This window comes from Columba livia, chromosome 4 (genome assembly GCF_036013475.1).
Source record: "Columba livia isolate bColLiv1 breed racing homer chromosome 4, bColLiv1.pat.W.v2, whole genome shotgun sequence".
NCBI classification, from domain to species: domain Eukaryota; kingdom Metazoa; phylum Chordata; class Aves; order Columbiformes; family Columbidae; genus Columba; species Columba livia.
In genome coordinates, this window is record NC_088605.1 from 77328966 (window position 1) to 77345977 (window position 17012).

At 43.0% G+C, this 17012-nt stretch overlaps 1 protein-coding gene across 3 annotated transcripts in view; it reads left to right on the top strand.

The window, feature by feature from the left end:
• Positions 1-9791: 9791 nt before the first annotated feature.
• SMARCAD1 (SWI/SNF-related, matrix-associated actin-dependent regulator of chromatin, subfamily a, containing DEAD/H box 1) overlaps positions 9792-17012 on the top strand; it is a 33462-nt gene continuing 26241 nt past the window's right edge. For all 3 annotated transcript variants that reach the window (XR_010472464.1, XM_065062417.1, XM_065062418.1), the window contains exons 1-3: positions 9792-9954; positions 10163-10406; positions 16541-16715. Coding sequence is in view for 2 of the 3 variants with exons in the window: in XM_065062417.1 (XP_064918489.1) it covers positions 10220-10406; positions 16541-16715 (362 nt within the window). In the remaining variant the exon portion in view is untranslated. The remainder of the gene's footprint in view (positions 9955-10162; positions 10407-16540; positions 16716-17012) is intronic.

Below are 17012 nucleotides of genomic sequence, written 5' to 3' on the forward strand. Positions count from 1 at the left end.
TTTAATGAGACCCAGATTGTAAGAACGTGGTCACGTGTCCGCGAGAGCTTTGGTTTGCATGTAGAAATAGTGGCAGGTGCTTACGTGTTCTACTTGCTAGAATCATTTGTGAGTGTGTGAGAGAAGTTACTGTACTAGGGACACTTTGCAAACTGGGGCTTCAATTCTCTGAGAAAGTATCAAGAACAGGCCAGTGTTCACTGTGCCAGAGATAAACATCATTAAGCTACCAAAAGTCGGAGAAGGAATATAAAATCATCATGGACCCGATCATTTTCTAATCGCAAACTGAGGGGAAACTTTCTGTTAAATGTGCTGAACTGTAAGAGTTACAGGCAGCAGGTTCTCCCTGCGGCGTGTTCACCTGCTGTGAGATTTGACCTCCAAATCCATAGCAAAATATATCCTTTATTTTTCCCTTTCACACTTAAACAAAAAAAAGGGGGGTGGGGTAAGGACTATGTTTTTAAATATCTACTTCAAATCAACACTCACAAATATTTATAGTCAGTATCAACCTTTTCAATACTGATTTTGCTGAAGATTAAGGCAATCCAAATGAAAGTTCCTGCACTAGCAACTATTAATGAAAGTCACATTTTCTCAGCTTCGTAAACAAAACACAAAAAGTATTTATGCACTTTAGCAGATGAAAATTCAAATAATTTGTGCATTTAACTAGTCTAGTTCGGTTCCAAGCTCTCTTTCCTAAATATACATTAGGTTGTGTTTCCTAAATGTATTCAGCCAAGCAATATGTAGTTCCAGCTCATTCATATCAGATGAAGTGTGACTGGAAATAAAGCTGCATCTTTTTAAGACGACACAGTCCTTTGCTCCATATTTCCAAACCAAAATAGCCAAGTTCATTGTATTTTTGCCTACATTTCATTACTGCTCTTCTTCCTTCCAAGTGAAGACTAATGTAAAGACAATCGCTAAAGAAGCAGCAATCATAATACCCTATACTAACTAAATTCAGACTTACGGCTACTCACAGGAGAAATACATGACAGATCCATTGTTCTGTATTAGCAGGATATTGTCCCAGTATATGAACACATGCAAACTTTGAAGGCTTTGAATATTTAAGGCAAGACACTAGTGGCTCATCCCAGTGGGAACCGCAGAAAAGGGGAACCTGATTAAATTTAATGTCATTGTCACTTTTTTTTCCATTGCTAAGAATTATATAGGTAGCCATAGCTACCACACTGTTCAGACACCATGACCACAATATTCTCCCTCAGAGGTTGGCGTCAAGGGCTGAATTATTCACTCCAAGAATGTGATTCATTACTAGATGTGATTCTCGCAGATTAAAAGATTTGTCAGTATATAAAATACACGTACATATTCTAGCAGCTTATTTTAAAATCATTGTTATGCCCTCACTAGCCTCGACAGTCACAAATTTTTATGAGTATAATTTAAGTTTTGAGCACATCTGCCCCGTTCAGAAAGCTCTGAAGTAACTGAGCCGCTTTTTACTGTTTAAGGTGCAATGAATTGTGAAGCAGAAAACTAATGTAGGGACATGTAGGAGGCTACTTACAGACCCTGCAATTAAAATACGCATGTTTTTAAACTAGTTTCTTAGAAATGTTTGCCTGCTTGAACGGTTCCCTTATCTATTGTTTATTCTGTCAAGCGAAACCTCAAATATTCTGCTTAATTGCAGAAAGTGCATAACTCTGTTTCCCCACTGCTGTTTGTGTTGCTAACTCTCTCGTCTTCCCCAGACTTGCCTCACAGTGCTATTCCTAAGTTGGATAGACTAATTAGACTCATTTCCATCCCAAATAACTTCTGTGAGCATGCCTCATTTACCACTCACTGAGATACATGAATAAAGAAATGTCTCTATCCATGAGGATCTGCCCAGTGTAGAACGGCTGGTACCTCTAATGCATCTAGAGAATAACGTTTTCTCCTTTCTGTAACACTAGTAGCCAATTTTATAATTTTTCCTTTTTTAGAACTCGAGGGAAATTGAGTTTTAAAATAAATCTGCAGCTTGCAGTGCAAAGCTTAATGCTGCAGCCGGTTACTCTGGCTCGACACCGCAGAGCGTTGCTGGGTTTAGGGATGCAACAACGAGCACGAGATGAGCCAGAGCATTAATGTTTATGCAGCTTGATCTGGACAGGGAAGCTGGTGACAGGCAAAGTGGCGGAGAGCCCTGTTCTACCCCCCTGACTGTTCGTGTAGCGTAGGGCAGGATTAGCAGGGAGAGCTGGGCGGCGAGCAGGGTCCGAGTGGGTTACCTCCAAACCCTCGAGCACCTGGATCTCTGCGAATCCAGACATAACTGCACAGGGCCAACGGAGCCAGAGGCAACATCTCGGAGCTGAGAGGAGAAATATGGATACAAATGCTTGTAAACTGGTCCGCTCACCAAAGTTCATTTTATTGAATAAATGAAGTTTCATTTTTTTTTTAATTGAGCAAACGTGTTCATTGCAGAATGGTAGTTGGTACTATGCTACCACGGACAGAAGAAAGCCGTAGTTATTATTTTCCAGGAGTGATGTTTCTCAAAGGAATTGATTTGTTTTGTTTTTTAAAGATTTCTTATCTGTTACCCTGTTTGAACTCAAGAAAGGGCATTCTGAGTAATACAGGTGGGTGATTTTGAGTAGCTAATGCTTTAGGTTAGCAATAGGTAATTTAACTACTGTAGCTTCTAATTTGCCAGAGGCCCTTGCTCAAATCAGGTATTTTCCTCTGCTCACAAGCAGCCCTTTGAAACCAAGGTGTCTGCTCGCAGCCAGGGATGCTCGCACTCTGGAAGACTCTTTCAACTACAGAAGTGAGATAATCAGAAAAGCAAATATTGCCCCAATGTGGTTTTTAAGTCAATATTTTGAGCTGCTGCCTGGGCTGTCGGGTGACAGGCGGAGGCTGGAGGTCACCTACCTGTCGATGAGGGCACCGGGAGCACGGCAGGCAGAGTCAGCAATCTTCCTCACCACTGTCCAACCGGGTTTGTTTGCTGATTAGAGCATGTCAATCACAAAACTCATCCCGGTCTCTTCACCGGCAGCTTTTTGCAGGTAGAGAATAGAAGGACGCAACCCCCCACCCTAATTCTTCTTACTGATAACTCTTATTTTTAATCCTTCTGAAAAGTGTTTTCGCTCTCTCCAAAATTTCCGGGAGGTCCTGGGGATAAATCCGGAGGTTTTGCTATTGAACCTGGATGGGATCAGGATTTGGTGCTAAACACGGGAGCTGGTGTGCAAGGCGAACGCCGAGGCCATCCGCACAAAGCGAAGGAAGCCTGGCATCTAGTGGACGTTTAGCTCTTGCACCTCTTGTACCTTTTGGCTCAGTAGGGCTGAGGGGCTACCTAAAACCAACCCAAAATCCACCACCCTAAAACCGGTTCTGGCCGCGAGTTCCTGTGCCTGAGTGCAATAAGCTTTATTCCTAACTGCAGTTCAGAATTTGTGCTGGCTTAAAGATGACCGGCTGCTGCTTAAAATACAGCTCAGCTGCACCTTTTTAAATAGCTTCTGGGTGGAACTTGCTGTTGTGCACACAACCTGTTTTCTGTGGGGTTTTCCTCCCACACAATGAGTGCAAACGTGTGGAAAAAACACTGTTGGAAGATATATGAGGAAATCACACTAAATACTGCTCAGGAGAGGTACAAGATCCAATATCCATAAAAGGTGCTATGGAAAGAACTTGCGTTATTGTCATTAAATGTCAAATATATCTTTATTAGCTGTTCCAATGAGATGTGAACCTCGCCTCTTCTTTCCTTACCTTCTGAATTTCATGTGAGTGCACAGAGTACGTGACTTTGGGTATCAAGTCAACATTTAAACGATTTATTTTTCTTTTCCTTCTCTTTCATATTTTCTTTTCCTTCTCTTTCACATTCTTACTTGGAATTTATTAGAGGCCAAGGTATAAGTATCTGTTATGCTGTATAGTTGGTTTGACTAGATATTTTCTCTTTCACTTAGAGCAATATTTTTCAGTGCTTACTCTTGCTAAATGGTATCTTACTATGCACTCAGTCCTATCAAAAATAGTGGGATTCGTTCTGAAATACAGTAATATGCAATATCCATGTAACTATTGAATTATTTTATATTTACAAATTAAGTAAAACTTTATTACATGGAGGTTTTACAGCATTTTAGAAAAGAAAAACTTAAATGCATAGTTTTCTCAAAAATGAATAACTGACGGATCTAGGGCTGCGAGGAGCCTCAGCGGTAGAATGAGGTGACCCTTCAAACCCCTGTTGTTGGGTGAGCTGCAAACCCCGTGGGCCAAAGCTTAGCAGATTCCCGCAGATTGGTACCCCAGATGTTAACGGAGCGATAATGACATTTCTTGGCATGCTGATGATGGAGCTTGACTTGCTCTGGTAGAATATTCTGCCGTGATTAGATTGACCAAACAGCCACAGAAAAGACGAAGGCCTAAGAATACGTATTTTATTATTCTTAGTCTCTTTAAAAGAGAGAATGTACTCGAGCTTAATTTGTTTATAAAGCTAAGAAAAGTGACAGAAATGTCAATGACCTCGCTTAATGAGTATTTGAAAACTGAGCTGTCAGCATATCAGTGAGTTAGAGAACAAGGCACCATAGCACTTGCTAGGGAATTCTTAGCAAATATCCTCTTGGCTTTCGCGGTGTAGGCAATACAATATGTTTATTTGTGCTTAATGTGCCATGCCAATTAAGAGGCACGTTTGCTTTCATCCCAAAAGGTTTATTCTGTTTTAATTGAAAACCTCAACAAAGCCTTAATGTGGAGCATGTATTTGGGAACACTTATTAAATATTCCCCTTCCCTCCAAAAAGAAGTGAATATACAAAGTCACAAACTGAAAGAAGTTCTGTGTGGTACCGAGCTCCTTTTCTGTTGGTTCTCAGTGAAAAGGAGACGTTTTATTAACATGTGGTACAGGAATAAACCAGGGGCAACGTTGCACTTCTATGGCATCATGCCCATTAGTCTGATTTGAAGCATACCATAGAAAACAACGTATTAAAATCAACTGCACAGGCTTGTTCATGTGATAACGTTGTCTTACGTGGTAAAAATTAATTAAAAGGCTAAACGAAGGAAAGTCTCCATGAGGCCTACAGGACTTTCTGAATTGTCCGGTGTTGCTCTTGCTAAAATCAGGTGCGAAAAGGCAGATGAAGAAGCTGAGGAAAACACACCAATGAAACAGAGGGAGAGAGAGAAAGAGTCATTAAAAATATATAGGTGGAAGGGGCTGCGGATCATCATGCAGTCCTCTCTGCCCGGAGGCAGGATCAACTCCGCCTATGTCAGCTTTGACAGATGTTTGCCTAACTGCTTCTTAAAAGTTTCTAAAGATGATGAATTCATAACCTCACCAGATGTTATACTCCAGTGTTAAATTATTTCTATGCTTTGAAAGAACTTCTTAAGCCTAACGCAATCACTGCAATTCGGTTTTCCACGACAGCAGGGGACAGATGTTTCTCTGCCTTTTGCAGTATCTTTGTGTACTTGCAGACACGTTCTCCTCGGCACTCTCCGCTTTATATTCAGCGTGTCCTGCTTATTTAATCCATCTTTAAAGGCTGTGATCTAAAGAAATAAGAATAAAGAGCAGTCTTGGGGATGTATTCATTTTCATACAACCAAATTTGGTGTTTCCATCTTTCATAGTGGCGTGACCTGCTAGCATTCTCAGATCTGCTTCTGCAGTATTGTTATGTAGTTGGTGGTTTGGATGTATTTTCCTATGTGAAACCCGTGCTTTTTGCTGTCGTATAGCACCAAATGTTTTCAAACTATTTCATTAATTTGCAAGACCACTTTGCATTTTAATCTGGACCTCCAGCGTGCTTACAGTGCTGGCTCAGTTTGGTGTCATCTTTAGATTCGCCATGTGCAGTGTGCGTTGCTTGACCTGGGTTGTAAATACAAGGACTGGACAGGAGCCATGTGAACACGTCCTATTTGATATATTCTTCTATGCTGACCATTCACTATCAGGCCATTAACCACTTCTGGAGTCTGATCTGGATTGTGTTTCTATGGCTTCTGGGTATGCTACAGGATACACCAAATTATGGATAAGTCACAATGACACGCTCCAGAAAGTCTTACTGAGGTCAACATATATAACATTTGCTGTTTTCCCCGTATTCGTAAGCCTCCCTGCTCTGATTCAGAACAAATTAAATTGGTTTGATGCTGCTTTTTCACAAATCCGTTTGGCTGTTGTTCCTTAGGGGTGTGTGTGGGTGTGCATTAAGTGCTTATAACTTCTTGGCACTTTATTGGCATAATCATTCCTTCTCATTTAAAGTGTTTTAAGCTTCAAGCTGGTTGTTTTGTAGCCCTGAAAATCGGGTTCATCTATCTCAAATAACCTCAAGTGAGAAAAAAGATACTAGAATGACACTTTCCTGGTAAAAATGAACCACACCAGACGCTTTTCAAGTATCTTCAGACACCCAAAAAAGCGACTTACTGTAGTGTAATGCCAATACAAAACCAGGCATACTACAAAAACTGTCTTATTCTCTTGTTCTTCCCCAAAGGCTGTTCTTTTTTATTGTCTGCTGAAGAGGAATAAGCCGTCTCTTCAATGGACAATAAAAAGGAAACCCCCTTGGGTAAGAGAGAACCGAGACAGCTCTGGGGCAGTTCTGGGCTGAGGCCTTATCCTATAATCACTGTGCAGCTCACACACCAAAGCACTTTGGATATCGAGATATTTAGGTATGGCGAGGTTGCTACATAAACTCTCATCGCTTCCCTAGCTGCAGCCAAACTAGTTTCAACATTTTGTTATTTCTTTTAATTTATGGTCAAGTACAAACCCATCTGCCTTTGACAGCTTGTCTTGTTGCTCACAATTCCTAACAAAGCAGAAACACTTCCCACCAATCCTATATAATATTTGGGGGCAAGCCCCAACAGATGTCCTGGGAGGATCTATCTGCACCACAGACCCTGCTGATTGTATATCACAGTACAACTTCGGGGTGTTCCTATATTGCAGTTCATGTAGACTTCCCCCCCTCACTTCTATTTTCTGTACAAAACAGCACCCCTACCAATATTCCTTGAAGCAACAGGGCACGAAAAGGACACGAATGAGAGCTGGAAGAACAATATTAGAAACCAAAGAGACTTGTTAGGAATGGTTATAGACAAATTTTGTCTTGGTTCATTGTTTACTAATAAACAATTTTACTAACATCTTGTCAATTTGTAAAATGTAATATAAAATGCAACTCTCTGTATCTGGACAGATTTTAGCTTATTTGATCCTTAAAACTGAATTTATTTCTAGTAAAGATAATGAAAATTCAATTTGCATTGATTGCAAAGAGAGTAATTTTGATCTTTTTCTTTTCTTTCTCGGTGTTTGGGCTGTTATTATATATCACTGCTCTATAAACCTTCATAATTACCTCAAAAGGCCAACATACCATCTGGTACGCTCCTCTTTATCACTGGCATAGCAGCTAAATTGTAGCTTAAGTAAAAATACATTCAATTTAACAGCTCTAATGTTGCATGTGAAGCAATTCTGTACATAAACAGATTCTTTTCAAATTTCTGCTACCGTTCTTCCAAAAAATCCCATAAATCAGCCTTCAAAACAATAGCAGATAGCAATCTGTCAGTTCTCTGGTAAGCACGAGCTGTCTAACTGCTGTTATTAGCACCTCAAAAAAGACATTTTGCCTGCCTTGCTTGCCAGGAATTCACAATAGCTTGTTAGAAACACTAATACCTATGAACTCCTTAGTCTTTTTAAGTTCAAAGCACTATAAAACCCTGAAATAATCTGCTGCAGCGTTTCCTAGGTTGGCGCTAATTCCTGTTAACAAAATGCGTTTAAAATCTGACGTGTTTTGGAGTGTTGACTTTAATCCCTTTCATTTCCATGGTTTTCTTAGCTTGTACTTGCTTTCTCTCCCAGGTTCTGGAATTCACGTACTTTTTCCCCCTCATTCCCAAGGCTGGTGGCCCTGACTGCTTTGCTGAGCCTCAAATACAAGCGGAGCAGAGCAGACGCTCTCTTTACACTTGCTTTCTCCGGTTTAATTTTTCTTATCCCAACTTTTATTACTCATTCAGCTTTTCAGCTTTACAGTCTCTGAATCTCTCTATGTTTACTATGACGGTTTGGCTGTGCCCTCGAAGTCAGTCAAGCGATGTGGCTTCACATCCATCGCACGTGTATTTTGTCATCCTCTTTTCGTTGAAAGGGTGGTCAAAGTCTCATTGAGATTCTTGAAGTATGGATGACGATATGTGTCGCTATAAGCTTGTGTGAGCCAGTCACATCAGAGATGCCAACGCCAGCACTAACACTTTGCAAAGAGGGTGATGAGCTTGGTGATGGTTCTCATGTCCCAGGAGCTCAGGTGAATGTGTCCTCACAGTCCATCCTTTTTTCTCCTATAACCCTCACTTAGCTTTTGATGTATCTCTGAACTGCTCTATTCCCATATTTTGGGATAACTTGCCTTTCAAGGGGGTAGAATTTCAAGTTGGTAATAGTCTGGCCCAGTATTGATGGGAAAATCACTTGCATTGTTTATCTTGGATACAACTTGCAAAGCACAATTATCCCATGAGAGTTCTAGACCAGTTGCCTTGTTAATATGTCAACAGTGTCTCTAGCCCAGGCACTCACCCTTCTCCAGCACAATTTAGCTCTCCTCAGAAGATAACCTCAAATTACCTCCTGTTCCATCACCAGCCGTGTCTGCAAATCCACCAGTGCCTTGACATCCACCTGTGCAGGGGAAATCCATCTTCCATCCAATGTACACATTCAGCTGCAACTTCTTTGAATTCGGGATTAACACAATGCAGCTTCCAACCAATTTCGACTCATCTGCTTTCTAACTTTTAGATTAATATTTGATTTGGAGGCAAGACATCTTCATGAAGCTTGGTTTGGAAAGGGCTTCCTCCAAATCCTTTTGCTCCTCAAAGATCATCTGCCTGTTCAGGGCTCAGTTTGATTGTCTTGCTCAAGCGCAGACCAAACTGGCAAAACATGCTGCTACAGCCCTGAGGATGAAGAGGAGACCCTTCCGATAAACGAGAGATGGGTTGCAAGAAGGTAAAGCCTTTAGAAGCCTGTGCCACCTTTCCAATGACAATCATAAAATCATAGAATCATTTCACTTGGAGGAGACCATCGGGATCATCAAATCCAACCATACCCTAACCCCACTCCAGCACCAACCCATGTCCCTAAGAACCTCGTCTAAATGTCTTTTAAACCTCTCCAGGGCTGGTGACTCCAGCACTGCCCTGGGCAGCCTGTTCCAATGCCCCATAACCCTTTGGGGAAGAAATTGTTCCCAGATCCAACCTCAACCTCCCTTAAACAGAAGATTAAGTGACACATTGTTTAGAAGCAGAGTGCCCAGTTTATATTTAACTAATAATGAATGTACTGTAAATAAGAATCTAAACGATTACAACTACCATCATCAATTATTCCTTAGTATAGACGTGTTGTATGTAAAATTTTTTAAAAATTGTAATGCATATGTAATAATTATGTGAATATAAGCAATGCAAGAGCATCCAGTCTTTGGAGCGCTTATGGAGGATGATCCCCAGGGTTGATAAAGTAAAGAATGGTGCTTAACAGTATAACTGACTCCGCTGATAACTTATTTCTTCGTTTCCCACCGTCCCGGGGCGGACGAAAAAGGCGCGAAAGCGCACGCGCCCGCGCGCCCCGTGTCGGCGAGGCGATTGGTGGGGTGGTGCTGGGACGTCATAACCGAGCGCCGCCGCCGCCGCCGCGCATCGCCCCTGAGGGGAGCGGGGCTGTCGCCGTCGCCATCGGGCAGCGCTGCGCTTCCCGCCGCCCCGCAGACCCTCGCTCTCCCCCGCTGAGGCGGGTCAAGGTGCTTCGGGGGACCGGTGTCCCCCCCGCGGCGTCCCGGTGCGCGGCAGGTGTGTGCGGGGTCCGTGGCGGAGGTGCTGTGAGGGGAGCGGGAGGGAGGCGATGGCGCCGCCCCGCTGCGTGACAGCGCCTGTTTCCGTGGGAACGGGGGTGCTTGCTGGGCAGCGCCCGCTCGGCTGGGCCCTCCGGCCGCTGCCGTGGCTTGGCCGGCGTTTCCCCAGCTGTGCCCGCTGAGCCCCGCCGCCTCTTCTCCCGCAGGAGCCGCCGCGTCGAGCCGGGCCTGCCCGCTGCAGGCGGGAGCCGGAGGCTGAGGACATGAGTCTCTACAACTTGGACCGGTTTCGCTTCGAGAGGAAGAGGAAAAAAGCGGAGCAGGAGAGCGAGGCCCCCGCGGCCCAGGGTTCTGCTGCGGCGGGGGATGCGGCTGGAGGGGATGAGGATGAAGCCACAGATGACAGCAACAGGCCGGAGACACCGGCCTTAGATGTGACACAGAGAACCGGTGAGTCACAGGGTTCGCAGGTAGAATAAGAACAGTGCAGGTACTTGTTTTCGTATTGTTTGCTTGAGGGTTTTTTCCCCACTTATTATACAAGTGTGTTTTTCTATGCATTCATATTTCACAGCGATTTCCACAAAAATGCCCTTCCTCTGTAGCATCATCTAGGTGTTCCTGTGCCGGTGGCAGGATTGGACTAGATGATCTTTCGGGGTCCCTTCCAGTCCTTGACATTCTGTGATTATTTTTAACAGTGTTTGCTCTAATTGAACCTGTGCATTTACAGTCAATTAGAAACCTTCTGATAACTAAAGCTGAAATTATTTCTTTCAGGCGAGGAAACAAACTGCAATTTAAATGTTTGAAGTGCGTTATGTTTTCCTGTTTATTAATCATCTTTACTGATACTTTACACTAATATAGTATCTTCAAAGGGAAAAAGGAAAACTTTTAGTTGTCTGATAAGTGCAACGCTATGAAGACTTGACCTTTTCACTACAGTCCTAGGCTAGTGCAATGTGCACTATCACAGATAAAACCGAAAAGAAAGAAAACAGTTTCTTTTCAGTTGGACCTGGTTTTGTAAAGAGCTGAGAAACCTGCTGCTGCTTCTCCCAAGGTGACCGTGTTAATAGTTGAGTCGCAGCGTTTGGCCTCTTTTCTGGTTTGTGGTTTTCATGGGAGTGTGGAAGACTCGTTTGTGTTGTAATTGATTGGTTTGTTTGGCTGACACACTAGAGATGTGCTGTTTCTGTTTGGATTTATTAGTTAATACTAATAAACAACTGTAACGGCTGTCAACTGCATAATCACCTTCACCGGTAGCTTTTCTGTTGCTGAAGGAGTAAGAATAGAAGAAAAAAAACCAGATTTGTTGCTGATTATTTTATACTTTTCGGACATTCCGTATAACTTCAGATACAGATGCCAAGGTACAAGTGTTATTGAAGAGGTCAGACAGGCTCGGACTACACATTTAGTCAGTAATGGAGCAACAATATAGGTTGGTGTTTAACTATATTTGTTTTGCGTACAACTTTTCCCTAGTAGAAGACAGTTTACTGTAGTACCTTATCTATGTGATAACAGAGAACCTTTCATGTACAAGGAGTAATTCGTCTTTTAAAGGTGAGCCAAATCAGTATGAGAGGGGACTGATATTTACAATTCCATGAATTTAGGTTTCATGCAGGGTGACTGTTTTCAGTTGACTGGAGTGCTCTCATGTTTACATTAGTAAATATCAGTTAGTGCTTTGTGTTTAAAGAATATTTTAAAACTCCTCTAAATCTTTGCTGGGGAGTTGCCATTTTGGACTTAAGTAGCCTGTTCGCTAGCAGGATGTTTTGGTGGCAGGGAGAACTTCACACAGGAAGCAAGGAACTGTTAGTTGTGGCTTCTGCCTTGTGATTTGCAATGGATTGCATGGAAAAACTGGCGCTCTGGGAGAGTTTGGCCCCTTGGGAACAGGTGTCATGTGTCTGTTTGTGGTGCAGGAGTTACTGAACACAGGAGAACTGGGCAATCGCCAACTGCCTGAAGTTCAACAAGGGCAAGTGCCGGATTTTGCACATGGGACACAGCAACCCTGGCTGTACAGACAGACTGGGGGACGAGATGCTGGAGAGCAGCTCCACGGAGAGTGACCTGGGGGTTCTGGGCGACTGTGAGGTGAACAGGAGCCAACAGTGTCCCTGGCACCAAGAGGGACCCGTTTCCTGGGTGCAGCTGGGGTGGCCTCACCTGGAGCACTGTGTGCAGGGCTGGGGACACAGGATCAAAGGAGATAAGCTACTGGAGAGTGTCCAGAAGAGGGTATGAAGTTGGTGAAGGGTTTAGAGGGGAAGCCGTATGAGGAGCAGTTAAAATCACTTGGTTCCTTCAGCTTGGAGAAGAGGAGACTAAGAGGAGAGCTCCTGGTGGCTACAGCTTCCTCACAAGGGGAGGAGGAGGGCCAGGCGCCGAACTCTTCTGTTTAGTGACCAACAACAGAACCCGAGGGAATGGCAGAAGATGTGCCAGGGGGGTCAGGTTGGACATGTGGAAAAGGTTCTTTACCCCGAGGGTGCTGAACAGTGGAACAGGCTCCCCAGGGAGGTGTCACAGCCCCAAGCCTGACAGTGTTCAAGAAGAGACTGGACAACGTCCTCAGACACACGGTGTGAACTGTGGGGTTGTCCTGTGAAGGGACAGGAGTTGGACTTGATGATCCTTCTGGGTCCCTTCCAACTCAGGACGTTCTATGATTCTACTTAAACAGCTTAAGGAACATCCTTGATCCTCCTGCCTGACCACATTCACTCTGTGCCCTCCGGATATTTAACTGAAGATTTTACAGTTCTGTTTTTCTGCAGAATCTCTTACTTCTCTCTAATCCTGGTGGGTCCCTTCCAGCTCAGGACATTCTGTGATTCTATGACTCGGACCCTGTGGTCCCTCCCAGGCTGCGTCACCTGCCTGCTCGCTCGTCCCTGGGTGTCCTCGCTCCCTCCTTGGCCCACACCGGCTGTCACTTGGCTTTCCACTCACTTTGGTCCCTCCAGCTGCTGGCAGCCTACGCATGCGCCCCTGTGACCCCGGGTCCTCACTCAGACTGCTGGAACTTCAACCCTCCTGTGCACCCAGACCAGGTTCCCCTCACCCATGAAAGCAGCCAGAAGAGGATTTTAACAAGAAGACAGAGCTGACTATGGTGATCACAAAGGAGGCATGGCCAGACAAGTATACTGACCTGTCTACGTGTAACCGGCCGCTGTTACCCCCTTGTCACTCTATTTTCTCTACACTTGTTCCTCTTTATACCGTTTTCATCCCTCCACTTTCCCACCTTCGCTTTCTCCCCTTTAACATCCCACAGCAAGTTCTGTGTGAGCCTAAAAAGCTCTTACCAGCGTCTCATAATAAGTACTGAAGAAACAGGAGCTCCTCACTGTTCATCGCATTGTAAAATGAGTGAGAACACAGAGCAAGAGAGAACAGGTAGAAAAGGCCTCAAAAATTAAATATTAGCTATGGTTCGTTAAGAACCTCAATGAAGGGTGCCAGGCAGTAATATGCTCTGAACTGGCGTGGCAGATGGGTGAAAAAGAATCTCCACACTCATTTCCTACACCAAAGAGCATTGAATCATAAGAAAACAGACCAAAACAATTACACGGGGAAGGTGCAGAAGGTTCAGCTACAAAACTCCTGGGAGAGTTGAGTTTTAATGATAACAATTGTCAGTGTAAGTCCTCACGTAAGAGGATTTTACATCCTCATAATGCAAATACAGCATCATGGGGCATCCTCTCCCCTTTAGGGTCAGTCCTTTCTTAAAACTCAGGTGCCTGTGATCCCAGCACCATGATAACCGTAATTTCACCTGGAAATAAAAGTAGTTTCTTCTGCCTCCGTTCACTGACACAGAAACTTGCTGAGCCAAGTTACTACAGAGCATAACACCAGTTTTCAAAGCTGATTTGCCAGCAGAGATTAGACACAGAAGTGGCTGGAATAAATTCACCTGATCATCAAGTGCAGAAATGAGCTGCACAGTGTCTAATTCCTTCATCTGTGATAAAAGGCCACAATTTTAATTGTCATAAAGATCTAAATCCTTTCTATCACATGATAGAGGATTATGGTAATGATTTTTTTCAAGAGGCAGAAGTCTCACTTTGTACAGTAATCTTGTCTTGAAAAGCCCATACATGTGTGAACTTAGGAAGGCCTAAAAATTACTAGTTGTGAAGCAGTTACATACTGTCCCAAGGCAGGACTCCCTGCAACCAAGACCAACATGTTGGCTGTAGAAAGTTTCTCTCCTTCTGTCTGTGTCCACATTTGAAAGGAGATTTGTTGAGCAAAAGAGACCTTTGAGAACATATCAAGCATTTTTATTAGATTCAAACATAAAGGTGCGGGTGAATTTGTTTCAGCGCTCTAGCAAAGATAAATAAAGCAGAAAAATTCTGTAGGTGATGACGTTGGGCTGAGCAAGGGCTATCGCAATAGGAGAGAAATATGAGATGCGTAAAAAGATGTAAATGGAAATATCAAAACAGGGCTATAAGAAACATGAGAAGTTCACATCTCTGCTGAATTAACAGAATGGATCAAGCCGGTTTTCATGACCTTTGCCTTGTAGGTCAGACTATATTCCAAATACATTCCTCCTGCAAGTAGCATGACACCCGAGTGCCAGGTACACACGACACCTTGCTAAGAAGAAGCCTTATTGTTTTATTTTGTTCGTCCAAACAAACAACAGCACGAAAAGTTTCCGAAAATAGCAGTCTTAAAAATAATTTTGTTCTTTGCAATATAAATCTTGTAAGAGTTTTAGATTTAAAGAAAAAGGATTTACAGTTTCACATGGTAGTTTCTCATTTTAAATAGCAATCACTGTCCAGTCTTCATGACAACTCCTGACTCCTACAAGTACCATTGTCCAGGCTTCATGACAACTCCTGACTCCTACAAGTATGGAATGTTGAGTTACCTGGAAAAAGCATTCTCCCTCTAAAATAAAGAGCACTATTTCCTTCTTCACTTCCTCCACCTACTCCACTGAACACAATCCGTTATTACTGGGGGGTGGGAAGAGAGCAGAAATATGTAAGGAGGAGTCCTCATCTTTAAAGCAAATTATACACTTGCAGAGTAGTAGCAGATGAAACAGTTATTGCCACAGCATGTAATTACTGAAGGCAGTTAAAAGGACTATTAAGAGGATGCTTGCAATTGTAAGACCAGCGTTTGACTCTTAAGGCCAAAAATAAGAAAGACCGAAGTGTCCCTAACTGGAGAAGTGACTTAGGCTCGCTCCAGCCCTTCAACCAGTGTTAAGCTCCATTTTCAAGTTCTTTTCTTTCTCTTCATTAGTGTGCAATGTACCATTTGGTACCATATTTTTTGTAGTTTGTTGAGGACGTTTCCCTTTCAAAGCCAGCATCACCTGGTAGTTCCCAATGTCAGCAAATCGCTTGTACTTCTGGGATTTATCTTTGTTTCCATCAAATGCTGCCACAGTGAGTTATTTCAAATTTATTTTCTACGAGATTATTTTAATACAGAAAATGCTTCTCCGCAGCTGTCGTGTTCCCTGCTCCACGCGTTCTCCTTCCTCTCTTCACTCATATGCCTCCAGGGTCCATAATTTGTCTGGTCTTAAACAAAATTACTCTGCTTACCAACTGTTTTCTTCTTCCCAGCTCTGGCTGTGAAAATGGTGAAGTGGTAGAAAGGAATGGAGTCTTCACTGTGCGGAACTGCTGCACCGGGTCGGGCTGCATATGGTTCTTGGCTCATACCTTTTGCAAAATGCCTTGAGTGCTTTTCTTCAATAGCTGACATGAAGTAGCACACTTAAGAGGTGGCGATAGGCGCCCAACTATTTTGTTTGGTTTAATTATATCAATAGTCTGGCTGCTTATGCTTTTGTTTCTCTTACAAGCATGTTCAGAACTGAAAAATTAAGACACGCTAATGTACACATAGTGGGTCAGTTCATTGAAAGTCATATATGATCTGTGTGATGTCTTCACAGTGACTTACCCTGGTTATATATAGATTTTCTATAGCCTGATGCTTTGTATATAACACAACATATGCTAAGTTTGCTTATTAAGAATCGTCTGGAGTATAATGTGAAAAAGACTGGCTAAATAGGTTATATCTCTATAGGAGTTGCAACTTATCTGTCAGTTCCTCAGTGTAGCTTCCTAATTTTCTGCAGTGTAACAGTGATGTTCCCGTTCTGAAAAGCTATCCAGACAAGCAGATCAACCATCAGATACACCACTATGTTTCTATATGTGTCCTGATCAGCCTGGAAATAGTTCAGAGAGTTTTGATGATTATTCATTTTTCCAAAAGTAAAAGTGTATTTGTAAGTAGTTATTAACCTAAAATACGTGATCTCTTAAACTTTGTACTATAAAAATGATTTGTTTGATATAAGAGGGCTGAGGATTTTTTGCCGGGTAACTTACCTCTTTAGGGGACACAGCTTACAGGAATTTTCCATGTAAGCTCTGTTTAAATGGTTGCTGTGTATAAGGAAGAAATCATAGGTATCTAATGTTCTATGTGCGGATCAATATTTGAAGTCATAACTCGTTTCCTATCTTTTCTCCTATTGAAATGGCTTGCAGAGTACTCCGCTGTCCCAGAAACTCCTGAAGCCAAGAGGACAAGGAAACAATCTTATTTCAAGCCCCGCAGAGGGGTAAAGTTCCTCGATGGATCTTCAGACAGCGACAACGAAGAACCGAGAAACTTCTGTGCTGCGAAAGAGAACAGGGCTCCGAGGAGGAACGTGGCTGTAATGTACGTTTAAGCCCGTTTTCTGTGATGTTGATGCGACCTGAAGCATTGTTCTCAATTGAAATACTGAACTGAGACTCAGGGGTTGGGTTCTGGTTTACTGGTTTGTGATTCACCTGCCCCTCAGTAAATTTTACAGGGTTTCCAGCTCTTAAGCCGTTTTCTCAGAGAAGACGCTTAAGAGGGAGGAGTTGTGTGATGTTGAATGATACATGTGATGTTACTTATACGTTTGTGCATTTGCCCCTCTGAAATCCTTTTAATGGCACTCGAAAGCTTAACCATAACATATTTACTTTG